Genomic DNA, 27801 nt, shown 5'->3' with positions numbered 1-27801 from the left:
GACCCTGAACTCATGACCTGAGCCAGACGCTTAATCACCTGCACACCCAGGCACCCCTACAGGTACTTTTTAGTTTGGTCAGTCAGAAATGACGGGAATCACCACAGATCCCATAAGCCAGGAAGTCTGTGGTATTCATATTTTATATAACAATGTATTTCAACATCTTTCACTCCCCATCTTCACTCTCTCTGGAAGGAAGAGCTGCTCAATGGCTTTAAAAGGCTGTTCTCTTTTCTCTGCAACTGGATGCCCGGTTATTGACCCAGGAGACGTGTTACTAGAGAGTAGAAGTCAATCCCTCAGAACTCACGCTCCAAGTCCCTCTTCAATCTCTGGGCCGTCCCCTAACTAGGTGTGATGTGCAGTAACAGCAAAACACAGAGGTCAGAGCAGCAGATGGAATTACACACCAAATAGCAGCTCTCTCAAGAGATACTCCAAGAGAACATGTCCCTGCCACTCGGTCTACTTTTAGATCTCTCCTTGCATCTCACAAATTGTACTTGATGACCGACTCAGACAGACTTGCCGACATGATGTGGGCAGAGCTCCTGAGCCTACACATGGCGTGACTAGCAGAAACAACAGAGCACTTCAGGCTCCAGAGCTGGACTGCTAGGTTCAAATCCTGATTCACCCACTTATGGGCTTGGTGATCCCTGCTTAAATTCTTTGTGCCCATGTTCCTCATCTGTCCGGTAAGGACACTCCTCACAGGATGTGAGGACAAGAGGAGAAAACACTGTAGAGCTTAGAACAATCAGGTCTGGCAAATAGGAACTGTTCGATGAATGTCAGCTGTTACCATTATGGGATAATGTGTGGGGAAAGAAAAGGAAATGTGCCGCATTCGTTCTGTATACTATAATTCTAGCTGCCTGTCTGAAGTTGCCCTGATTTTCTTTCTTAACATGAAATTATGATGTCTTTTTGCCCTGATTTGCTTCCTTAACATGAAATTATGATGTCTTTTGGAAACATTTACTCAGTACAACATCAAGCATATTTAACGATGACTACATAGAAACAACAACAAAAAGTCCAATGTTGATGCTCCTTTGGAAAAAGTCTCAAATGTAAGGTCAAGGCTGCTCTCCAGGGCTTCGGGAAGAGCTCAGTCCTTCTCGGGCTCACAGAGAAGGGTCAACAAGGCCACTGAACTGGGAAGGTGTGCCAGCAGCATAAACCTCCAAATGAACCCAGAGAAGCATTTTCTTTGTGTTTAAATAATCTTTATGCCTGAAAAAGTTCAAAATTAAAAAACAAAAACAACTATTCTGAAACAGGAAGTAACTGATTCAAATGGCAAGTCCCCATAAGAAGAAAGGGCCGTATCCAAGCATGAGCTGACTCCCAGCAAGGAAGGCAAAATTCTTACTGGCTCTATCAAAAAAGAAAGATCCTTCTACTCTAACTACTAAGGCAGCAGTAACTAAATCAAGGAGCAGACATTGGGATCCCTGGGTGGCGCAGCGGTTTGGCGCCTGCCTTTGGCCTGGGGCGCGATCCTGGAGACCCGGGATCGAATCCCGCGTCGGGCTCCCTGCATGGAGCCTGCTTCTCCCTCTGCCTGTGTCTCTGCCTCTCTGTCTCTCTCTGTGTGACTAACATGAATAAATAAATAAAATCTTAAAAAAAAAAAAAAAACAAAAGAAAAAAACAAAGAGCAGACATTTGATGAGCATTAGCTGCATGGCTAATGTGAAGCAGAAAGGACAGGGTATTGTGAAAGCACTTGTGGATTGTGAATTAGAGGAGGGGGTTACTCTAGATACAAAGGAAGAAAAAGACGGAAAAATCACATACACAAATTTTTTTTTTTTTTCTTCAGGTCACTTATCTGCCTAAAAATCTTCACTATTTCCCATGGCCTAACGGAAGGAGTCCAAAACCTCTGGAGGTCATGAGGCCCCACCTACCTTTCCAATCCTGTTCCACCATCAGAAAATATCCACTCCCGCCAGCCTGGCTTCCTTATTCCAGAGAGGAACAAACCATGCTCATTTCAGCTTTGTATCCCCAGCGCCTATCACAGTACCTGGCACACAGCAGTTGCCCAGTGAGTGTTTGCTGATTCAACAACATTGGGAATGCTTTAAGGCCTGTACTCTGCACTGCTTTCCTGGAAAGCCCCTTCCCCACCCGGCTGGTGAAAACCCAGGCATCTCTATAGCCTCATTCCAACACCCTCCACCTCTTCTCAACACCAGTGCAAGCGATCCGTGCTTGCCATCCTCCTCTCCCGCTCTCAAACCTCACAGTATCAGAACTAAAGACCTCTACTGCTGTTCAGACATTTCCTGTTCCTATGTTTTGCCTGCCCCACTAAACCAGGAGTTTCTGGAGGATAGCAGGACATGTTGAAGAAGTGAGAAGCAGTGGAAAGGTTATCGATCTGTGGCCAGGCAGACCTACTTGTTTGACTTTGGGAAAACTTTAGGTAAACACTTTGAACAGCGCCTGGAACATAGTATGCATTTTGCAAACACTAGTATTGTCATTATTTATTTCTTGGAAACTCAGTCCTCCTTTTTTAAAGTGGAATTAATAATAAATCTTCCGGGGTGCCTGGCTGGATCAGTTGGTAGAGCACATGACTCTTTTTTTCAAGTTTTTAATTTAAATCCCAGTTAACATACAGTGTAGTATTAGTTTCAGGTATAGGATTTCATGATTCACCACTTATGTACAACACCTGGTGCTTGTCACAAATGCCCTCCTTCATACCAGGGCATTCTACCCTTGATCTCAGGGTAGTGAGTTCAAGTCTCACACATTAGACATGGAGCATACTTTTTAAAAAGTTTAAAAAAAAAAAAAAAGAAGAAGAAGAAGAATGATAAGTCTGTCCAGTGGTTTCTGATAAAGATTAGGAATAATAAGGGATCCCTGGGTGGTTCAGCGGTTTAGTGCCTGCCATTGGCTCAGGGCGTAATCCTGGAGTCCCAGGATCGAGTCTTACATTGGGTTCCCTGCATGGAGCCTGCTTCTCCCTCTACCTGTGTCTCTGCCTCTCTCTCTCTCTCTCTCTCTCTCTCTCTCTCTTTCTGTGTGTCTCTCATGAATTTAAAAAAAAAAAAAAAAAAGATTAGGAATAATATCTGAAAAGTCTCTAGGACCTTCCTTAGCACACAGCAGCCATATGACAGCCATTCTTCCAAAGCCTCAAGCTGGGTGCAGAGAAGATGCTCCATAAAAATTTATAGAATGAGTTGAGTGAACAGAGACATAGTCTAATATCAATTCAGATATCAAGGGAAAACTTATCAATCATTCATTCAACAAATCTTTTAAGGGCTTGTCAGTATGTACCAGGCTTTGTTCTAGGTGCTGGGATGCAACAGTAAAAACTGTCCCTGTCGTGAAATTTCCATTCTAAAAGAGAGGGCAAAAAATAAAAAAATAAAATAAAAAATAAAAAATAAAATAAAAGAGAGGGCAGATAATAAACAGAAGGCAAAATAGAAATAAAAGCCTATATAGTGTTAAGTACTATGAAGAAGGGGATCCCTGGGTGGCTCAGCGGTTTAGTGCCTGCCTTCGGCCCAGGGCATTATCCTGGAGTCCCAGAATCAAGTCCCACATCAGACTCCCTGCATGGAGCCTGCTTATCCCTCTGCCTGTGTCTCTGCCTCCCTCTCCCTCTCTCTCTCTGTGTCTCTCATGAATAAATAAATAAAATCTTTTAAAAAAAAAAGTGCTATGAAGAAGAAAAAAAGCAAAAGCAAGGTGAGGATGCGCTAGCTGAGCTGGGAGGGGGCTGTCTGTGGAGGTGGCATTTAGGCAGAGACAGGAATCTTTAGGACAGCTGGAGAGTGTGAGATGTCCTTGCCCTTAGGCAGACTCCAGCAGCCTCTCCACAGGGGCAGCCTCCAGTGACAAGAGACCCACCGCCAGCAAAGAGGCTGTGTGCGGTCTGGCTCCCACTCACACCAAGCTACAGACACTGCTGAGCCACTCATTACAAACTTATTTTTATAAGACTGTTTGAATTGGCCACTGAAGCCCCACATGGAAGCAAATAGGTCATAACCATACCGCTACTGGTCTGTTCCCCAGAAAGTTCAGATCACTGTTCTCTCCAAATAGGTAACCTTCGGGGTGTGTGGAGTCAAACTTCTCTCCTCCCATAATGAAGTGGCTGGCAAAATAGCTTCCTGGACAGGGAGAGACAGAAACATCAAACAGAAACCAGTCAAACTAAACCAAGTAAAAAAAGTCGACTCAAAAAAGTTAACTCTTCAAACAAATAATTAGCATAACTGTTAACCCCAAGAGAATTTTCTCTTGATTTGGGACCGTGGCATAAATGAAACAAAATCATAGCAGTGAGAACTCAAGATACCCAACATAAATAGATCAATTTTCCTTTTAACATTATTGATTGAATCCTTATCATGATCTGTCTATAATACCATCAACCAAAAGACCAGAAGGCCCCATGATGCACATTAATGAACATATACATGTATTTTGTTCCTGATTTTTTCCCTTAAACTTTAAGTGGTCACTTTCTATCCTCTGTACATTCAGAAATCTTAACTATAGGTATCAGCCTGTATACACACACATACATTTCTTTGCCTAGATATTCCTAAGCCAGCTCATCCCTATACACAGAAGTCTCGGTACCTGTCTACCACTACATACATACCTCCATAACTCTCTACAATGAAGGCTCTTCCTTTTTCATATTTGCTTCAAAATGATTGTTAACAGGAAAATAAGAATTTAAACAATACAGGTGTCCTATGCTTTACCTACAACACAGACTGTGGAGTTTAACAGGGCAATAGTTTAGTGCTATGAAAAGATACACGTGCATGCACACATGTGTGTACACACACATGCACACATGCACACACTCTAAGGCTCAAATTCACTAACTGTGAATGGCCAGGGTTCCAGGGACATTGGTCATGGCAGGCGCTCTTAGCCCCCCACCTTGGCTAGCCAGGAGGCAGGGATATTTTTAACACCACAATAACCAGAGGCGATCAGCAGTCAGGGGTCAGAATCCCCATCTGCGCTCTCCAGACAGACAAGGAACTGTGCCAGGAAGTGACGACACTGATAAGTCACCATGGGAGGCTTAGGTAATGCTGCAAATTCCATCTGGGAATACTTTCCAACCTAGATGACTAGACGAATGCCTCTTAACCCAAATTCTATAATCTAATACTCCCAGGAAGGTAAGCCATCCGAAGGGAAGGATTTAAACCACAACATGCCTTCCCCCAAGTCTCTCCTCACATACCCCAATTCCTGGATTAACATAAAGAATTTATGAAACAGTGTGAGGCTTTGTCCTCATCTGTCACACAGCAAGGGTATAGATAAATTTTCTAAACCAATTTAAACTTTTAAAGTAAGATTTTATTTATTTAAGAAAGAGCAGAAGCAGGGGGAGGACAGGGGGAGAGAGAGAAGCTGACTCCCTACTAAGCAGGGAGCCTGATGCAGGGCTAGATCCCACTTGATCCCAGGACCCTGAGATCATGACCTGAGCTGAAGGCAGACATTTCACTGACTGAGCCACCCAGGCGCCCCTCCAATTTCAACTTTTGTTAAAGGTTTACAGCAAACTAAAAACAATGAGATTCAGCACTTTCAGCCTGTGAAGAAGCCATAGGAAGGAAGACAAAGAATATTCTAACAAAAACTGAACCAAATATTCATCTTTGGGTTTCTCCACATGGAGCTTTAGTCTAGAAACACTTATTACACAAAGCAATGTGGATAAAATCACTCACCACAAAGTGAGGCAATTCTTTAAACAACAAGTAGGAAAACATTATTTGAGAGTAAAAGCAGCCTAAATCAATCACTCAGGAAAGTTACCCACCAAAACTGAAAAAAATACAAACATCAGCCATCTGCAGTGATACAACAGTGAAATTCATCATTTAGGAAAGCTTAATTATCAATTATTTATGTCAAGCACTTGCAAGCCCTATTTTCCAAGTGCATAATTTATAGAGGGGGGAGGTGCTGAGTTGCCTTAAGTAGAAGCAGCCATCTCAAATAATTTAAGTCACTTACTGTTGAACCTTACCAAAATATACTTTCTATACACTAGAGATTATATATTTATTATACATTAGCTGAAATTTTAAAAGTTAAAGATTTTGGGGAGCCTGCTGGGCTCCGTTGGTAGAGCATATGACTCTTGATTTGCAGGTCGTGAAATCGAACCCTGTGTGGGGGATAGAAATTACTAGAATAAAATAAAAGAGTTTACATTAATGGATGGCTTGCCCAAGTCATGGATAAAGAACAGAGAGAGGCAGGTTTGGTGTCTAGAGCTATATGGTTCAGTTCAGTGTGGGATGTGCTGATTTCTAGTACCTGTGAACAGTCACATGAGGAATGAAGGGACAATGAAATCCAGATAATCAACTTACAGATGGCAGTGATTGATCCTAACAAGAAGAGAGCATTAGCAGCTTGGGGGGTATAGGGTTAAAGATGGCAAGAGGATTCTATTGGAAATGCCTTTTTTGGGCCATAATATTAAAAGAGAAGAAATGATCAAGAAAGCAATATAAAGCTAATTGTAGTTTTGCCTTACATTAAAAAATCAAGAACACAAATATACAAAGATTTAAAATTAGGGTCAATATTTGAGAGATGAAAAAAGGACTTTTCATTTGAGTAGCAGAGGTGGTGCAAAATTCCTTTAAAAAGATGATCTCCCTTGCTGCACTTAAAATACAAATACCTTACCAGTTAAAAAAAAGAAAATAAGCTTAAGGCAACCAAAAGTTTGCTTGTTCCCTTTTCTGAAATGGACCCCTCTAATAACCTGCCCCAGATAGACTAGTGAGAAAGAACAAATCCGCCATCTGCAGCCTGGATAAAGCTTTCTCTCTGCCCCAGCTGTCTAAAGGGACAAACCAGTGCAGTCATGTACAGCTACCGTATCAGCAAACAGTAACACCTAATGCACTAACTGATCCTGAAAAAAATGCCTTTTGGATTGCTTGTGCACATTTTTTACTTCTTAGCGTAAACCATGCTCTAAAATCAGAAATGGCAGGGGAAAAAGTACTATGCTACAATGCTTTGCCTATTTGCTAATGGGGACATATATGACGAATAGATAAACTGCAAGTTTTTCATTATTAGTTAGGTATAATTTCTTTTGGGAGGGGGAGGGGGAAGGCCGAAGGGAGGGGGAGAGTGAGAGAATCTTAAGCAGGCTCCATGCCTAGCATGGAGCCCAAGGCAGAGCTCACTCTTACCACCCTGAGATCATGAGCTGAGCCAAAATTAAGAGTCGGATGCTTGACCAACTGAGCCATCCAGGCGTCCCAAGTTAGCTGTAATTTCTTAATCAGAATTCATATTCAATTTCTTTGTGGGACTTAAGAAGGCACATCTTGTGGTAATCACTTTATAAGATAGATATATATCATATCATTACATTGTACGTGTTAAACTTTACAGATACCCTAAATGTTAACAGAAATTCTAATTTAAAAAAACAACTTTTGTTTACAAATCTCTGAAATTACTGAAGTGTATCTGCCTATAGACACAGGCTTTGGAAAAAACAACAACAACAATTGTCTAGGGCTCTAAGTAACAGCAATTTATTTACTGCCATGGCACAACTGCAAATCAAAGATTTTAAGCTTTTTAAGTCCTGGAAACTTTATGTTTTATATAACTAAAACAAAACTCAAAAATGTTGAGCAAGCAAAAAATTTTGGTAATTTGTGTGGATTAAATGATAAAGTAAAACGTATTTGGGATTTTAGCCACTACGTTATGCTAAGTAGGAGTTTTTATTACAAGATTCATAAGTAATCTTCCCTTTTAAAAATTTAAATACAGGGGATCCCTGGGTGGCTCAGCGGTTTAGCGCCTGCCTTTGGCCCAGGGCGTGATCCTGGAGTCCCAGACTCCCTATATGGAGTCTGCTTCTCCCTCTGCCTCTCTCTCTCTCTGTGTTTCTCATGAATAAATAAATAAAATATTTTTAAAAAGTAAATAAAATAAAATAAAATTTAAATTCAATTAATTAGGGACACCTGGGTGGCTCAGCAGTTGGACGCTTGCCTCTGGCTCAGGTCGTGATCCTGGGATCTGGGATCGAGTCCCACATTGGGCTCCCTGTGAGGAGCCGCCTTCTCCCTTTGCCTGTGTGTGTGTGTGTCTCTCTCTCTTTCATGAATAAATAAGTAAATCTTTAAAAAATAAATAAATTCAATTAATTAACATATAGTGCATTACTAGTTTCAGAGGTAGAGTTCAATGATTCATCAGTTTTACATAACACCCAGTGCTCATTACATCATGTGGCCTCCTTAATGCTCATCATCCTGTTATCCCATCCCTCATGTCCCTCCTCTCCAGCCAGTCCTCAGTTTGTTTCCTATGGTTTAGAGTCTCTTATGGTTTGTCTCTCTCCCTGATTATGTCTTGTTTTATTTTTCCCTCCCTTCCACTATGCTCCTCTGTTTTGTTTCTTAAATTCCACATATGAATGAAATAATTTGATAATTATCTCTTTCTTATTGACTTACTTTGCTTAGCATAATACCTTCTAATTTCATCCACGTCATTGCAAAAAGTAAGACTTCATTTTTGATGGCTGAGTAATATTCCATTGATTATATACATACCACATCTTTATACATTTATCTGTTGATGGACAATGGGGCTCTTTCCATAGTTTGGCTATTGTGGACATTTCTGCTATAAACATTGGGGTGCAGGTGCCCTTTTGTATCACTACATTTGTATCTTTGAGGTATATACCTAGTAGTGCAATTGCTAGATAATAGGGTAGCTCTATTTTTAACTTTTTGAGGAACTTCCATACTGTTTTCCAGAGTGGCTGTACCAGCTTGCGTTCCTACCAACAGTGTAGGAAGGTTCCCCTTTCTCCGCATCCTCACCAGCATTTGTTGTTTCCCGACTTGTTAATTTTAGCCATTCTGACTGGTGTGAGGTGGTATCTCATTGTGGTTTTGATTTGTGTTTCCCTGATGCTGAGTGATAGTGAGCATTTTTTCATGTGTCTGTTGGCTATTTGTATGTCTTCTTTGAAGAAATGTCTATTCATGTCTTCTACTCATTTTTGACTGGATTATTTATTCTCTGGGTGTTGAGTTTGAAAAGTTCTTTATAGATTTTTGTATACTGACCCTTTATCTGATAAAACATTTGCAAAAATCTTCTCCCATTCTATAGGTTGTCTTTTGGTTTTGCTGACTATTTCCTTTGCTGTGCAAAAGCTTTTTATTTTGATGAAGTCCCAATAGCTCATTTTTGCCTTTGTTTCCCTTGCCTTTGGAGATGTGTCTAGCCAGAAGTTGCAGCAGCCAAGGTCAAAGAGGTTGCTGTCTGTGTTCTCTTCTGGGATTTTGAAGGATTCCTGTCTCACCTTTAGGTTGTTCATTTTGAGTTTATTTTTGCATATGGAAGAAAAGGTTCCAGTTCCATTCTTCTGCATGTGGCTGTCCCATATTCCCAACACCATTTGTTGAAGAGACTGTCTTTTTTCCACTGGATATTCTTCCTTGCTTTGTCGAAGATTAGTTACCATAGAGTTGAGGGTTTATTCTGGGTTCTCTATTCTGTTCCACTGATCTAGGTGTCTGTTTTTGTGTCAGTTACCATACTGTCTTGGCAAGTATGGCTTTGTAATATAGCTTGAAGTCCACAGTTGTGATGCCACCATCTTTGGTTTTCTTTTTCAACTTTCCTTTGGGTCTCTTCTGGTTCCATACAAATTTTAGGACTATTTGTTCCAGCTCTGAATTAAATGTTAATGGTATTTTGATAGGGAAATAATCTTTTCTTCTTTTTGTGTTCTTATTGATGTCATAGTAAAGAAATATTCTGCCTTTAAGTGAAAAATATTAATCTTCAGCTACCTGCTTTTGAACTAATGGAGCTATATACTTGAATACTGCAGAAAATGGAACTGTATCTTAAAATAATTTTATACAAAATTAAAATATGAGAAAATTGGCTATGGGAATCCTATTTTCGTGTTTTTGAAAATCTTTACCTACATGGTATTTCAATAACATACTTTAAGCTTTCAGTCACAAAAATGAAAAAAATGAAATTTTTTCAAACATCTCTATTTGACTCAATTCTAATACTACAGCACTCCTTTTGTTATTCATGTATTTATTTATTTATTTATTCACTTACTTATTTAAAGTAGTCTCCATGTCCAGTGTGGAGCCCAATGTGGGGATCGAACTCATGACCCTGAGATCAAGACCTGAGCTGAGATCAAGAGTTGGCTGCTTAATAACTGAGCCACCCAGTCACCCCATCCATGCTTTTACTTGAAAAATCACAAGAGGTGCCTCACTGGCTCAGTTGGTGGAATGTGGGACTCTTGATCCTAGATCAGAAGTTTGAGCCACACAGTGGGTGTAGCGATGACTTAAAATCAGATCTTTTTTTTTTTTAAATTTATTTATTCATGAGAGACACAGAGACACAGGCAGAGGGAGAAGCAAGCTCCATGCAGGGAGCCCGACGTGGGACTCAATCCTGGGACCCCAGGATCATGCCCTGAGCCGAAGGCAGGCACTAAACCGCTGAGCCTCCCAGGGATCCCCAAAATCAGATCTTTAAAAAATTATGCAAGTAAAACATACCTTTTGCAAAAAGTAAAAAATAAATATACATGGAAATATATAATTTAAAAAGTGATAATCCAACTCGACTCCGTGAGAAGTAATTCCACTATTAACAATTTGTTTGTGGCCTTCCAGATTTTCCTACACATATATACATATGCTTGTTCGGGTTTTCTGTTTTATTTATTTTCTTTTTTAATTTAATCGGGATATTACACATATTGATCTGCATGTTACTTTTTTTTTTTGCCTAATACACTGTAAGCATCCTTCATGTCTGCACTTGTGGATCGAACTCATTATTCCTAATGACTACATAACAATAACCTCATATTGAGGACTTACTCCATACCAGCACTGTACTAACATAGGTTATCCCTCCCACAACCCTGTCAGGTGGGTGATACAAATTCTTTTATTTTACAGAACCAATGATAAATGCACAGAGAAAGCAAGTTATTTATCCAAAGTCACACAGCTAATAAAAGGCAATGTCAGGTCCCACATCTAGCTATTTTTATTCCAGAATGCCTATGTGTACTCTTAACCATTACACTATATTCCCATTGAGTGCCCAGATTAACTGGTTCCCTACTGATGAACATTCCTGCTCTCTAGTTTACATTGCTTGCTTGCTTTTTTCCCTCCTGTGTGGTGTTATTGTTGCTATTTGATTGTTTTTACATCTGGAATTTGTCCTTATGGACTGTGTTGGATAAGGGGTTAATTATTTTTTTCCAAACAGGAAACTTTACTAACACCAATTATTGAATGTTCCATTACCCCCACTAAAATGAAAAACTATTTTTATCATGCTATATATACCTAGCTCTCAACTCTATTCTATTCTGAATGAGCACAATGAAGTTTCTGTTTGAGTACAATATAGTTTTAATAACTGTAGCTTTACAGTATTAGAAGCAAGGCACACATCAACAGATCCAAACCTTCCTCCCATTCTCAAGGTCCCAACCCTGACCCCTCAGTCTTCCTTCTACTTTGTGACATTCCCTCAAATCCCTCAATATTACACAAGTTTCAACACCTTGCAACTTCCCTATATTTCTATCCGTACTTTCTTCTGGTCTCAAGAAGATAGTTCTTCTCTCCCTGTCCCAAAGTTAACTTTTCCACTTGAGTTCCTATCCCTAACAGCCTCTACTTCTTTGAGACCTAATCAACGACCACTCTTTCTCAATGTTTCTATTCCTCTTTCCATTGGTTTTTTGTTGTTTTTTTTTTTGTTTGTTTGTTTGTTTGTTTTTTGCTTGCCTTGCGCTGCAAGCATATTCTGGTCTTCCCGACTTAAAAAATACAAAAAGAGTTCGTATGCCATGCCTTAAAATCTGCCCACTGGACACCCATCTGTCATTCCTGTCTGCTCCCACCCACATCCAATGACTCCTCAAGCCTTTGCAGGGCTTTCAACCACTCTACTGAGACTTCCCTGGAATACCTGGCAGGCCAAGTGCGTTCTCACACTTCATTCACCTTATGAATGCTCAGAAGACTTCCACTCATTTCTGAGGCTCTTTTCCCCTTGGCTTTCAAAATCCTCATGGTTCTGAGTCTCTTCCTACCTACCACTTGTTCCATGCTTTCACACAGCCCACAAACATGGACAGGTCTCTAAGAGCTCAGGTCTCTCGTTTTCTTTCATTCTCTCTCTCTCCCTCATAAAACCAAAGCAGAAGCTCTGATTTAGACAGAGCTGGATTTCATCCCGGTGCTGCCTTCTACCATTGTGTGACTGAGGACAAGTTATTTAACTTTTGGGGGCTTTGGTTTATCTATAAAATGTATAGTAACACCTCTTTCAAAGGACTGTTGTTAGGCCCAGGGGGCAATTAACACACATCAGCTTCTCTCTTCCTATGCTCCCAAACATTTTCCCCTGATCTTTCTTTGGAGTTTCAGTCCAATCTTTAACCACCTACCATATCTTTTCACCTACATACCCCACCTTTGCTTCAAATTCAGTGAATAACCCTTTTTTTCTGGGAGAAGGACAAATAAAGAGCATCTTATCTTAAGAACTGTCACAGAACTCCTCTTATCAAAGGCACAATCTTTTTTGGAATATACCTTAATGAGCTACTTAGGATGGAAAGCAACACATCAAGGGCATAGGCACATTTGTTATTTGTTGATACAACTCGACCTGCTTTTTAATTTTTTTTCTCAAAGGGAAGAGTAAGGAAAAGTAAAAGGAAAGAAACAGCATGGAGAAAGGCTCCAGTCGCTAAACTTAAGAGCCAGTGAAACTCCTAGCTGAAGTACTGTTTAGGGTGATGATCCTTACTATTTCTACAGAATCTCTGCAATGTAAACTCAACTTCATCAACCTCCACAAATCTTTAGTAGAATTTACATTTTGAATACTTTACGTGAATGGAATTTTTTGGAGAAACTGAAGAATGGACTGAAGTCACATTTATTGGGGGGCAGAGACAACAAGCTGGAGCTCATGAGCCAACATGGTTGTCCCACTGCTCATGTGGGAATTCACAGAAATCTTGGAAGGGCATTAGAAGTCTATACTCTATGATTTGGGACAGTGGGTAAGTATCTAATTTACCTAGATCTTAAGGAACAGTAAAGCCCCAGCTGACATTTGGGATTCACTTATAAGCAGTTTCTGCCCCAGATTCCCAATGTCTGTCAATGGTGCTTACTTCTCTGGTCACCCAGGTTAAAAATGTCAGCCATCAAAATCACAAAAACATTGAATGTGTGCTTTGTGCAAAGCATCCTTGTCAAGACCTCAGCCCTTTCGTAGTTTGATGACAGTGGATTATCAGATTATAGTTCCCTAGCAAATCTCTATGCTTCTAGTTTTCTCCCTACAACCTATACCTCTAAGAGATAAATCTTCTTTAGCACACCATCTGGTTCCTCTCTCTTTTGGCTCCTACCTCCCTCCCAAATCTTGGGGTTGGGAGTTCAAGCCCCATGTTGAGTGCAGAGATTACACAAAAATTAAAGTATTTAAAAATTAAAATAAAAACTTTAAAAAAATTGTTAAAAGCACACCAGCAATCTCCAAGGCCACTACAAATGCTATTCCCCACTTTGGACGATTTGGGAGTCCTTCGATGTGTGATGTGTTCAGAGGAGCCATTGCTCCCAAGAACTCTACACTTTTTGATCAAGGTCTTCTCTGTATTTTATTCAATTGGCATAAACCCCTCTGTACTGTTATTTTTAACAGCTTTATTGAGGTGTTATTCATCTATCGTACATTTCAGTGACTTTGGTAACCATCACCACAATCCAGCTGAAAACACTTCCACAAACCCAAAATGTTCCTTTGTGCCCATTTACAACTAATTCCTACTCCCTTCCCTACCTGTAGGCAAACACTGCTGTTTTCTATCTCTATAAATTTGCCTTTTCTAGCCATTTCATATACCGGGACTCATAACACAGCCTTACATCCAGTCTCTTGCACTTAACACAATGTTTTTGAGGTTAATCCGTGTAGTGCAGCATGTATCACTAGTTCATTCCTTTAAATTGCTAAACAGCATTTTATGGTATGATTATATCTCATTTCATTAATCCATTTACCTGTTGATGAACATCTGGGTTATTTCTCATTTTTGGCTATTATGAACTATGCTGCTATGGACATCTGCATACATGCCTGTGTGTAAATCTTCTGGATAGATTCATGGCAGTGAATTGCTAGATCATAGAGTAAATTTATGTTTACCTTTTTAAGACTCTCCCAAACTCTTCTAAAGTGGCTGCTACCATTTTACATTCCCATGGGCAATGCACAAGGATTCCAATTTCTCTACATTCTCACCAACACTTGACATTGTCTTCTTTTATTGTAGCTATCCTAGTGGTTATGAAGTCCTATCTCATTGTGGTTTTAATTGTATTTCCCTAATAACTACTGGTGTTGAGCATCTTTCCATGGGTTTGTTGGCCATTTCTGTATCTTCTTTAGTGATATCTTTATTTAACTCTTTTATCCATTTTTACTTATTTTTTAAGTTGGGTCCATGCCCAGTGTGGAGCCCAATATGGGGCTTGAACTCATGACTCTGAGATCAAGACCTGAGCTGAGATTAAGAGTCTGACACTTAACCAACTGAGCCATGCATGCGGCCCTCTTCTGTCCAGTTTTTAATTGGGTTGCCACATTGATACTGAGTTCAAGTTCTTGGTATATTCTTGATGCAAAGCCTTTATCTGTGTATTTTGCAAATATTTTCATCCAAAAGGTGGCCTGTTTTTTCATCTTCTTGTCCTTTGAAGCAGAAACATTCTTAATCTTGAAGAAATCCTATTTATCAGTTTTTTCTCTTCTGGATTGTGCTTTTGATACTCTATCAAGGAACTCTTTGCCTAATTTGAATCAAATAAATATTTTTTCCTATGTCTTCTTTTAGGGGTTTTACAGTTTTCATTCTAACATTTAGGTCCATTTTTAAAAACAGCTTTATTGAGATATAATTCACACAACATATAATTCACCTATTTAAAGTGTACTATCCAATGGTTTTTTCAGTATATTCACAGTTATGCAACTATTCAGCACTAATTTTAGGACATTTTCATTATCCCCAAAAGAAACCCATTATCAGTCACTCATTTTCCCCTCCCCCAGTCACTCACATTTGCTAATCTACTTTGTCTCAATGGATTTGCCTCACAGATATTTGGGATTATACAAGGTATAGCATTTTGCATCTGGCTTCTTCCACTTAACATTAATGTATCCAAAGTTCATCCATGGTGAAGCAAATACCAATACTTCATTGCCAAATTACTTGTTATTGCCAAATAATTGCCATTACTTGTTATTGCCAAATAATGTTCCATTGTATAGACTTATCACATTTTATCAGCTGTTCCACTTGCCAGTTGATAGACATTTGGGTTATTTCCACCTTTTAGCTATTATGAAAAATGCTGCTACTGTGAACATTCATGCACATGTTTTGGTGTGGATTTATTTTTTTCCTCATTTTTCTTGGGCGTATATTTACCTAGAAGTGGAATTATTGAGTCATTTAAGGAGCTGCCAAATGTTTTCCAAATCAAGTGCGCTGTTTTACATTACTACCAGCAGGGTACCAGAGTTTCAATTTCTTTATAGCCTCACTAGCACTTGTTATTAGTTGTTATATTGATTATAGCCATCCTAGTGGGTGTGAAGTGGTATCTAATTGTAGCTTTGATTTGCATTTCCCTAATGGCTAATGATGATGAGCATCTTTTCATGTGCTTATTGTCCATTTGTATACCTTTTCTGGAGAAAGGTCTATTCAAGACTATTGTTCCTTTTTTAGTTGGGTTGGCTTTTTCTTTTTTTTGGGGGGGGGTGTCTTTTTCTTACCGAATTATACAAGTTCTGTATATATTCTATTTTTTTATTTTTTTATTTTATTTTTTATAAAGATTTCATTTATTTATTCATAGAGACAGAGAGAGAGGCAGAGACACAGGCAGAGGGAGAAGCAGGCATCATACAGAGAGCCTGACGTGGGACTCGATCCAGGGTCTCCAGGATCACGCCCTGGGCTGCAGGCGGCACTAAACCGCTGCGCCACCGGGGCTGCCCTATATTTTTTTTTAAAAAGATTTTATTTATTTATCCATGAGAGACACAGAAAGAGAGGCAGAGACATAGGCAGAGGGAGAAGCAGGCTTCCTGCAGGGAGCCTGATTTCAGACGCCATCCTCAGACCTGGAATAATACCATGAGTCGAAGGCAGATGCTCAACCACTAAGCCACCCAGACATCCCTCTTTATATATTCTAGATACAAATCCTTTATCATATATACAATTTGCAAATATTTTCTCCCCCTGTGTGACTGACTTGTGTTTTCATTCTGTGATCCATCCTGAGTTAATTTTTGGTGATGTGAAGAACTAAGTCTTTTTTGGTTTTTGCTTATTATTATCCAAATGTCCCAGCAGCATTTGTTGGAAAAAAACAAAAACAAAAACAAAAAACTCTCCTTTGCCTCTTGAAATGTCTTGGTACTTTTTTCTTTTTTTTAAGACTTTGACAGAGTGAGCACAAGTGGGGGGAGGGAGAGAGGGAGCAGAAGCAGACTCTGCTGAGCGCAGAGCCAGCTGTAGGGGCTAGGCTAGACACAGGGCTCAATCCCAGGACCCCAGGATCATGACCTGAGCCAAAGTTAGACACTCAACTTACCGAGCCACCCATGGCACCCCTTGTCTTGGTACTTTTGTCAAAATCAACTGACCATAAATGTTAAGGTTTTATTTCTGATTTGCAATTCTGTTCCATTGATCTATATACTTTTTTTTTTTTAAATCTATATAACTTTTGTTTGCCGATACCACACTGGTTTTATAATAATTTTTTAAATTGGATAGTGAAAGTCCTCCAACTTTGTTCTTCCATTTCTTTTTTCCTTTTTAATTAAGATTTTATTTCTAGGTACTCTCTACACCCAGTGAGTGGTTCAAACTTACAACTCAGAGATCAACAGTCACATGCTCTACCAACTGAGCTAGCCAGGCCCCTGTTTTTCCTTTTCAAAATTGTTCTGGATATGCTAGATCCTTTGTATGTGCACATAAATATAAGAATCGGCTGGTCAATTTCTTTAAATTTTTTTTTTAATTTTTATTTATTTATGATAGTCACACAGAGAGAGAGAGAGGCAGAGATACAGGCAGAGGGAGAAGCAGGCTCCATGCACCGGGAGCCTGACGTGGGATTTGATCCCGGGTCTCCAGGATCGCGCCCTGGGCCAAAGGCAGGCGCCAAACCGCTGCACCACCCAGGGATCCCTGGTCAATTTCTTTAAAAAAAAAAAAAAAAGTCTGCTGGAACTTTGACTCAATTTTTAGATCACCTTGGAGAACGTTGGCATCTTGACAATGCTGAGTTTTCCAACATGAGATGTTTAATTACTTAGATTGTTTTAAATCTCTTTAAAGCATCAATCTCAGCAACATTTTAGAATTTTCAGAGTACAAGTCTTACACTTATGTTAAATTTATTCCTTAGAATTTTATTCTTTTTGATGTTATTGGGAATGAAATGCTTTCTTTTTGTTTTTTTTAATGCTTTCCTAATTGCATTTTCAGATTATTGCTTGCATATAAAATACAATCGATTTTTGTTTGCTAATCTTGGAGGTACAACCTTCCTAACTCATTAAGTGTAGTAGTATTTTTGTGGAATCCTTGGTATTTTCTGCATACAGGATCATGTCATCTGTAAATAGACAGTTTCACTTCTTCCTTTATAATCTGGGTGCCTTTAAAATATCCTTTTTAACGTGTATGTGTGGGACTCCTGGGTGGCTCAGCGGTTGAGAATCTACTTTCAGCTCAGGGCATGATCCTGGGATCAAGTCCCACATCAGGCTCCCTCTGAGGAGCCTGCTTCTCCCTTTGCCTGTGTCTCTGCCTCTTTCTGTGATTCTAGTGAATAAATAAAATCTTAAAAAACAAAAAACATGTGTGTTTATTTATTTTGCCATACTAGTTAGAATCTCCCATCAACCCTGAATGGCAAAAGCAGACATCCTTGCCTTGTTCCTGAAGTTAGCAGGAAAGCATTCTGTATTTCACCATTAAGTATATTAGCCACGGGATTCTCATAGATGCCCTTTATCAGGTTGAGGAAGTTCCCTTCTATTCCTAGTTTGGTGAGTGTTCTTCATCTTGAAAAGTCTAGATTTGTCACATGTTTGGTCTCCACTTATTGAAATGATCATATGGTTTTTGTCCTTTATTATGCTAAAATATTAACATTGATATTAAACATCGATATATAAAATATTAACATTGCTTTCAGATATTAAACCAACTGCATTCTCAGGATATACCCCACTTGGTTATGGTATAGTCTGTATTATTTATCTACATATGCCCGCATTCTACCTCTGACACTAGATGATAAGTCCTGAAATTCTAGAAGAAGTGCAAGTTTTAAATAATCATTTTTAAAGGCTGTAATTTTTAGATTTTAGAAAAATGTTTTCATAGCAAAAGCACTCTTTCAGCAACTAAAACCTTGAGCTTAGCACCTACGTTGTAAGAATAATTAGTTAAAATAGGAAGCCACTATGATTGTTAAATTTTATGTGTCAACTTGGCTAGGTTATGGTGCCCACTTGTTTGTCCAAACATTAATCTAGATGTTGCTGTGAGGGTATTTGTAGATGTGATTAACATCTATAATTAGTTGACTTTAGGTAAAAGAGATTACCCTTGAGAATGTGGGTGGGCTTCATCTAATCAGCTGAAGACTACCAGAACAAAAACTGAGGTTCCCTAGAAAAGGAATTCTGTCTTAAGACTCTAACACAGAAATCCTGCCTGAGTTTCCAGCCTGCCAGCTTGCTCTACAGATTTCAGACTCAAGACTACAACTCCTGTCTGAGTTTACAGCTTTCTGGCGGGCCCTAAATATTTTAGACTAGCCAGCCCCCACCATCATAGGAGCCAATTCCCTAAAATAAACCATTTTATTTTAAGGAATATACATATATTTTTTAAATGTACATTTATTTCCTATTGATTGTTTTTCTTTTTTTAAGATTTTATTTATTTATTAAAGAGAGATACACAGAGAGAGACAGAGACAAAGGCAGAGGGAAAAGCAGGCTCCCTGTGTTGAGCCTGATGTGGGACTCGATCCCAGGAGCCCAGGATCATGACTTGAGCCAAAGGCAGACACTCAACCACTGAGCCACCCAGGTGCCCCCTATTGATTCTGTTTCTTAGAGCATCCTGATTCTGTCACCAAATAGCTTGTATTGTTAATGCAAATAGCTTGTACTGTTAATACTCCCTTCTATGACCTCTATCTTAAATTACAAACTTGATTTGAAGACTATCCTGCTACTTGGCAAAGGAATCAATCACTGAGCACAAGGATGAAAATCTATATACTGGTGCATAGCAGGTGCTCAATAAAGTACATTAATGGTAACAAAGAGAGACTAAAGAACAAAAGAACATAACCATATCATATAAGGAAATCAAAGGCCCTAAATCTGAGGACAAAACCAAGAAGTCAAAGAAATCAGTCTGCTAATAATGAAGTGAAGTACAAATAAAAATATTAGAGGTTTCAAGAGGTGGGTGCCTGGTGGCTCAGTCTGTTAAGCGTCTGCCTTTGCTCAGGTCATGATCCCGGGGTCCTAGGATGGAGCCCCACATGGGGCTCCCTGCTCAGCTGGGAGTCTCCTTCTGCCCTTCCTCCTGCTCATGCTCTCACTCACTCTCTCTCAAATTAAGAAATAAAATATTTAAAAAAAAAAAAAGAGAGGAGAAGTACTACATTTTAAGCGTTTAAAAAATAATACTGGGACACCTGGGTGGCTCAGCAGTTTAGTGCTTGCCTTCAGCCCAGGGTGTGATCCTGGGGACCCGGGATTGAGTCCCACATTGAGCTCCCTGCATGGAGCCTACTTCTCCCTCTGCCTATGTCTCTGCCTCTGTGTGTGTGTGTGTGTGTGTGTGTCTCTCATGAATAAATAAATAAATAACATCTTTAAAAAATAAAAACAAAAAAATAATACTAGCATTTGAGGGGCCCTTAGGTGGCTCAGCCCATTAAACCAACTCTTGATCTCAGCTCTGGTCATGACCTCAGGGTCATAAGATTGAGCCCACATCTGACTCTGTGCTGGGCATGGAGCTTGCTTAAGATTCTCTCCCTCTCCCTATGCCCCTCCCCTCTACTCCTGAGCACATGTGCACATGTGTATGTGCGTGCGTCTGTACTCTCTCTCAAAAGAAAAAGAACACTAGCATTTGAACTCTTGATCTTGATGACTTCATCATTAAATGGAGCAACATTTAGGTTTTTTGTGGTATTAAATATATTTACTATGAGTTTCAGGAATTTACTTAATTTTGAGGTATCAATCAAATTGTGCCAGAACCAAACAATTCTTTATTCTATAGTAAGTTCCAGATATTTAAGTCCTTGGTTTCAAAACTAATATTGATGTTCTTAAAAGCTAAGAGAGACTTTCATAACTATTTGGTGGACAAAGACATTACCCGTGCTTTAAATACTGCTCTTGCCATTGGACGGACTCACGTGATAACATATATGTACTCCAATATTACAAAAATTTGGAGAATAACAATGTTAGCTGCTCAGGACTCTACCATTCTGAATTTTTATAATAGGTTTAGCTCTTAGCAACCTGAGCAAAATGAATAATTCTTGTTATTTAATTTATTCAGATACACAGAAAGAAATAAACTAGATTCATTAAGTGCTGAAATGTAATTAATTAAATTGTCTTTACAGTATGCCCATTTCTTGCTGGATAGAGAGCAGACCTGATGACTTTTATCAATGTGGATACCCCTTTCAAAAGATGAGCAGGTGTGCATAAAAACCATGTTAGCAAAGCCATTCCTTTGTTAAACAAATGCTCATGGGCTTTTAAAGAAGTGAAGACCTTAGAGAAGAATTTAAAAGCAAGCATAGCTCCTAACTTAAAAATTACAAAGGTACAACCAAATACAGAATAGTGCTATAAATAGCTTTCTATGTTAAGGCAGAAATATTATATAGAAATGAGCTCCCACCAAGCCTTGCTATTTAAATGATTAATAGTCATATATTAACACACTAAATATCACCTAAGAACATATGTATAACATTAACCATTGCTGCACTGTTTGCAAGAGTATAAAAATTGGAAAAAAAAAACACCTGCCAAATGTTCATCAATAGAAAACTATGTTAAAACAGGGTATTGGCATACAAAAGAGTATTATATAGCTGTTAAAAAAAAAGACAAAGATACTCTCTAATACGGAAATAATATAAGATCTCTAATATCTCTAAAAGTGGGGGTGGGGGGTGCCTGGCTGTCTCAGTCAGTAGAGCATGTGTCTTGATCTTGGGGTTGTGAGTTCAAGCCCCATACTGAGTGTAGAGATTACTTAAAAATATAAAATCTCTTTCTAAAAGTGGGGGAAAAGTGCAGAACAGTCTAAATAGCATGTATGCTTGTATTTGCATAACAAACTCTGGAGAATCCCAAAGAAACCAAAAGTAGTTATAGAGGAATGGGAGGTGTATGGGGAGAAACTGGGTGGATGAACAGTGCAGTGAAAACAGGATTTTCACTGTATGACTTTTCATTCTATTAAACTTTGAAACATAGGGGCACATGGGTGGCTCAGTCAGTTAAGCATCTCTCTTGATTTTGGCTCAGGGCATGATCTCAAGGTCGTGAGATCGAGTCCAACCTCTCCCACTGCCCTCAGCAGGGTGGGGAGGGGAGGTCTGCTGGAGATTTCTTTCTCTCCTTCTCCCTTTGTCTCACCCCACCCCACCCCAGCCCCACTCTCTCTCTAAATAAATAAAATCTTTTAAATTAAAAAAAAAAACACTCTGAATCATGTAACTTATATTACTTACTCAAAAAATAATTTTTAAATAAATAATTTTTTAAAGAAGTCCCCAATGCAAGGCTTGAACTCACGACCCCAAGATTAAACCTGAGCTGAGATCAAGAGTTGGAGGATTAATGGACTGAGCTACTCAAGCGCTCCCTAAAAATAATCATAAAAAAATTTAGGCTATTTTATTTCTACCCATCTCTAAAAAAAGAAACCTAAGTTTTAACATGAAATCAGCCGTTCTCAATAATTTCTAAATGTTTCCAGTTCAACGAGCATACAAAACTAAGGGGTTCCTCCAAAAATATAAAATAAGGAAAGCAATTCTGCTGGGCGCTGTGACCATCACTGCAGGGATGGATGACAGAGTTGCTTTTGGAAACTATTCCACAGGCAGCAGAGCCTGAGACTTTCCAGAGAGCCAGAGGTCCCCAGCTTAGCCAGTGACCTGAAGAAAGTGGACTCTGTCATTTGCTTTGTTCTATCAGTATTGAAGGTAAGAAAAGTTCTCAAAATCAACCTGGTCTGACTCCCCAACAAGGACGGGCCTTTGAGTTTTGTCTCAGTTCTGATGCAGAACAGCCTCCTTTCCACAAATCACCACAAGTCCAAATCCTTGTGAAAGGCAGAGGCTGGTGGCTTAGCAAGAACAGCACTAACTGGGTGGGTGACCTTGGTCATGCTAATTTATTTCTCTGGACTTCCATTTTCTTCCTGGTGAAATGAATGGGTCTTGGGCCAAATTCCCAAAGGTTCCTTTCAGGGCTATGATACTATCATCCTACACAATTTAAACGTCAGCTGAAGGGTGGGAGATGCTTCCAGACTATAGCATACAAGTTCATGGAAATTCTCAAGTACACAAAGGTTTGCTGACTGGGACGTGAATGTTCTGATTCTTTTTTTTTTTTTTTTTTTTTAAAGATTTTATTTATTTGAGAGAGAGAGAGAGAGAGAGAGAGAGAGAAAACCAGCAGAGGAGAGGGGCTGAGCAAGAGGGAGAAGCAGACTTCCCACCAAGAAGGAAGTAAAATCATGACCTGAGCTGAAGGCAGACTCCCAACTGACTGAGCCACCCAGGGGGCCCCTGATACTTTTTTTGTGTTTTATCTTCAACATAAGTAATGTGGTCCCCCTGCTATAAATATTTCTCATATACATAACTTCCAATTAGAAGTGATTTACAACTAGTTAACACTTTTAAAACATGGATGGAGTGGAGAGAATTATTTCGGACTGTCAACCACTGACAGTGTTGGTTAAGAAAAGTTTTAATTTGGGCCCATTATCCTTTTATGATCATCATCCAAGATTCACACTTGTATTAATATCCTTTAGGGAGCAGCCTTCTAGAGATTTACCTATGCTAATTCCCACACGTGAAGGGAGGGTGAATCCTCTTCTGAGACTGCAAACTGCTGAAATCCCAAGCTCAGCAAAACATGCTCTATATTCTAATCAATAAAAGCTAAGTGATTTCAGCAAAAGAAAAAAAAAAAACACTCCCAAATACTTGTGCACATTTTTATCTATTAAAAAGCAAAGTGCATGCTTCCTTTGGCATTGGTTTCATACAGTCATAATTAGAGTTTTATTAAAACACTAAAGACCCGCAGCTTTATCTCAGACTGTTTTAAAACAGCTCTTAATCATATTCATCTAGGCAAGGATTCATTCTTTGGCACAAAGGCAGCGAGAAACACAGCTCTCAGCTCTCGGCAGACTCTCTGCAGGGTGCAGGTTCATTGTCTGGTCCCTGCTTCCACCTGGCACAAACCGGACACACTGCTGGGAAACCAGCTCATCTCATTAGCATGTCTTTATTCTAAGGCTCCAATTCTGACACCTCTCCAAGATCACCAAAATCCTCATGGGGTCCTAGGCCAAAGAGAAGATGGTAGCCACCGGTGCCCAGAAGTCTTGGGTGGGGGGGGGAAAAAAAAGCAATGAAAAATAAAGAGCAGAGAGTTAGGTCATGCACCCGCAGTTCAGAATTGGCTGGCGCTCAATCCACTTGCGATCCTCTATCCTTCGCTGTCAAAAATCCCTCCTCCGCCTCCGTCGCTTATGCCACAACCCGGAGGCTGGAGGCGCTTACCTTTTTTAAGGATTCTGAAAACAAACGTTAGCACTTCCATACATTCTAAATACCTGTGCCCCGTCCCCGAGCTATCCCCATTCCAGACACCAGGTCTGCCGTTACTCCGGCAAAGGCGCAGCCGGGCTGCCTGGGACACTCAGGTTCCCACACATTTGTCTTACACACTTCTTGGGCCGCCGACAGCCTCTCGCACCGCGCCAGCCCTGCAAGCGCATCCCGGGCCTCCATCCTCCGGCAGGCGGGGGCCCTTCGCCCGGAGCAGCCGACTTGCAGCCCGCGCCCGTGCCTCCGTCTCCAGAGGCCTGGGCGCGCGGGGGCCGAAGCCAGGCCCACGCCTGCGCGCCCCCGGCTCCCGAGGGAAGGGGCGCACCGGGCGCAGGGGAGGGCCCCCCCGCCCCCCGCCCCCGCCCGCGGCCCCCAGACCCGTCCCGCGCCCGGCCCGCCGGCCCTCACCGGACTTGGGCGGGTAGCGGTACACGGAATTGGACGGGATGTCCACCTCCTCCACGCCCGCGTGCTGCCGGCTGGTCAGGGCCCCCATGGCGCTGCGCCCGCGCCGCCCTCGCGCCTCACCGCGGCCGCTCGCCCCGCGCGCGGAGCGGGGGTCGGCTGCCCGCCTCGGCGCTGCGGCTCTGGCGGCGGGGAGCCCCCGGCGCGCCGCGCACCATCCTCCGCCGGGCCCCGCGGCGGCGCCTCTGCGAGGGGGCAGCGGGTCGGGCCGGGGGCGCCGCCGCCGCCGCAGGCCGCGTGATGTCAGCGACCGCTCGCGCGCGGGGCCCGCGGAGGCGGCGGCCAATGGCGGGGCGGGGCGGGGCGGCGGCGGCGCGCCAGCCAATGGGCGGCGGGATGCGGCGCGAGCCGCGGGGGTCCCCGAGCTGGGAGCCGGCAGCGGGCCGGGGCCGGGCTCCTGCGGACCCCAGGGCGCCCGGGTCCCAGGCCCACGGAGGCGGTGCGCGGCCGCCCGGCGGGGGGACAACCGCTCCAGCCGCGCCCCTGGCATCAGAGAGCGGGCAGGCGGGCGCCCGCAGAGGGGTCCCCCGGGCGCCCCCAGCGCATCCCGAGCCGAGAGAGGGCTGCGTGGAGGCAGCGTCTCTCCGCCCCCAGCGCCTCCGCCCCGGAGCGCTCCGCTGATCCCACCCCCCAGGGGTCGCGGAGGTTGCTCAACGCTGGCGACCCGCTAGGAAGATGACACCATCCCTCTCACGTAGCTCCGAGCTCTATCACATGCACGCGGTGGATGGGTCCCTGAGGCGGCTCCCGCAGCCCTGAGGTTTGGAGAGCACCAGCCCAAGATAAAGATCAAGACGTCCAACCTCTGATTGCATCTTTGGGAAACTTTGGAGGCCTGCGTGCGAAGAGTCAGCGCAGGGAAAGGCGCGCGGGGCCTGGCCGAGCCGGAGAGGCCTCCTCGATGAAAACACACAAGGCAGTGGGAGGCTCGGACAGGCGGAAGGCAGCCCTCTAAAAGCTTGATTATAGACATCTGTATTTTAAGCCTTTTGTTTTATTTGTGGGTCTGGTGGTGTTTTTGTTTTTGTTTTCCGAGAGGGTGGACTGATCAGCAGAAATTTCAACTGCTAGAACATGACTTCAACAACTTTTCACAATCTTTAAAGTAGAGTGTCCAGTTCCCTTGATTAAGCTCGCAAAGCCTTTTTTTTTTTTTTTTAATAGAGTCTAGCACTTTCTTGATTATATTTTGCTGTTTTCATTGCCCTCTTTTCAGCAGTAGCCAACAGACCTGGTGCTAAGGGTCCACACGTAGGCCCAGTTGCCTTGGTTTTCTCCAGAGTCCCGAGCATGGGACACCTGGGTGGCTCAGTGCTTGAGCATCTGCCTTTGGCTCCGGGCGTGATCCCCAAGTCCCCGGACCAAGTCCCACATCGGGCTCCCTGCATGGAGCCTGCTTCTCCCTCTGCCTATGTCCCCGCCTCTCTCTCTTTCTCTGCCTCTCATGAATAAATAAATAAAATCTTTAAAAAAAAGAAAAAGTCCAGAGCATGGCAGGAACACATTCCCATTGTTTATACTGACTGATGGCTATGAGGAGGGCTTGAGTTACAAGCCAAGTCCCTGGCGCAGACAAGCTGGTGGGCAGCCTTCTCTCCAGCACAGGGCTCCCTGACAGAGTCCAGAGCCCTACCTCCAGCCCCTGGCAGTAACCACTAGAAAGCATCCAGACATAGCTCTGGGACGGAACTCATGTCCTTCTCGTTACTCCTTTCCCCAGATGCAGGTCCTACCTTATAGTACCAATAAAGTAAAATACGAGTCGTAAAGAATCTAGAACCACCTCAAGATAGAAGGCCTTCAGCACATTGCAGAGTAAAATGTAGCCTTATAATCTTGGGCTCCACTCAGAAACTTTTGTTCTTCCTGCCCTCAACATCCCGCACCATCCTCCTATGGGCTTCTCCGTATTTGAGGGTTTCGGTCAGATCCAGCCGGGCATGTGGCTCAATAGGGCAGCTCAGTTCTGTCACTTGCAAGCATCTGTTCTGGTCCCAGCTCAACCTGCTCTGAGTCTGGGAAACAGGTTCCTTCCTCATCCTAGATAACACTGTCCAAGCCTATAACTTGGTTCCTCCTCCCACGAATGAGTCAGGAATCCAAAGCTTAGACTAGTAAAGAAAAACAAGGGATAGTGGATCCCTGGGTGGCTCAGCCGTTTGGCACCTGCCTTTGGCCCAGGGCATGATCCTGGGGTCCTGGGATTGAGTCCCGCATCGGGCTCCCTGCTTGGAGCCTGCTTCTCCCTCTGCCGGTGTCTCTGCCTCTCTCTGTGTCTCTTATGAATGAATAAATAAATCTTAAAAAAAAAGAAAAGAAAAGAAAAACAAGGGATAGCACAATAATATTAGTGGACGTTTATTGAACACTCTCTGTGTGCCCAGCGCTGTTTTGAGCGCTTTACATACTAAAGCATTCATCTGTCAAAGCCACCCTATGAAGTATGTGCTATTAACACCCCCATTTCACAATTGAAGAAACTGACACAGAGAAAAAGCACTGACTTTGAGTTGGAATAATCAAGACCCCAGTTAGGTAACTTTGGACAAAGCTCTTACCAATTTTCAGTCTCCTCGTCTGTAAAATAACCTGGCCCCGGAGCCCCTGGCTGGCTCAGTCCATAAAGCATATGACTCTTGGTCTCAGGGTTGTGAATTCAAGCCCCATGTTTGGTATAGAGATGACTTAAAGATAAATTCTTAGAGGCGTCTGGGTGGCTCAGTCAGTTAAGCATCTGCCTTTGGCTCAGGTCATTATGTCAGGATCCTGGGATCAAGCCCCACATTGCATCAGGTTCCCTCCGCAGCCGGGAGCCTACTTCTCCCTCTCAATCTGCCTGCTGCTCTGTCTACTTATGTTCTCTCTCTCACTGTCAAATAAATAAATAAATAAATAAATAAATAAATAAATAAATAAATAAAATCTTTTAAAAAAATAAATTCTTTTTTAAACAGATATTATTTATTTATTCATGAGAGACACACAGAGAGAGGCAGACACATAGGCAGAGGAAGAAGCAGGCTCCCTGTGGGGAACCCAAGGCGGAATTTGATCCCAGGACCCTGGGATCATGCCTTGAGGCAAAGAGAGACATTTCGACCACTGAGCCACAAAAGTGCCCCAAAGATAAATTCTTAATAAAATAAAATAAAGCAAAATAACCTAACCCTCACTGGCTGTTTGTAAAGAAACA

At 41.8% G+C, this 27801-nt stretch overlaps 1 protein-coding gene across 4 annotated transcripts in view; it reads right to left on the bottom strand.

Moving 5' to 3' along the window:
* Window positions 1-24788, bottom strand: part of RNF157 (ring finger protein 157) — a 78902-nt gene extending 54114 nt beyond the window's left edge. For 3 of the 4 annotated variants that reach the window (XR_011999516.1, XM_072746608.1, XM_072746609.1), the window contains exons 1-2: window positions 24552-24784; window positions 4042-4160 (exon numbers count right to left, since the gene is read on the bottom strand). Coding sequence is in view for 3 of the 4 variants with exons in the window: in XM_072746608.1 (XP_072602709.1) it covers window positions 4042-4160; window positions 24552-24639 (207 nt within the window). In the remaining variant the exon portion in view is untranslated. Of the gene's footprint in view, window positions 1-4041; window positions 4161-24551 lie in introns of all 4 variants that reach the window. The other variant, XM_072746610.1, reaches the window with a different exon arrangement.
* Between the last annotated feature and the right edge of the window lie 3013 nt (window positions 24789-27801).

This window comes from Vulpes vulpes, chromosome 2 (assembly GCF_048418805.1).
Source record: "Vulpes vulpes isolate BD-2025 chromosome 2, VulVul3, whole genome shotgun sequence".
Taxonomy (NCBI): domain Eukaryota; kingdom Metazoa; phylum Chordata; class Mammalia; order Carnivora; family Canidae; genus Vulpes; species Vulpes vulpes.
The sequence above is the reverse complement of the archived record's forward strand: the minus strand, read 5'-3'. Positions and strand labels throughout refer to the sequence as shown.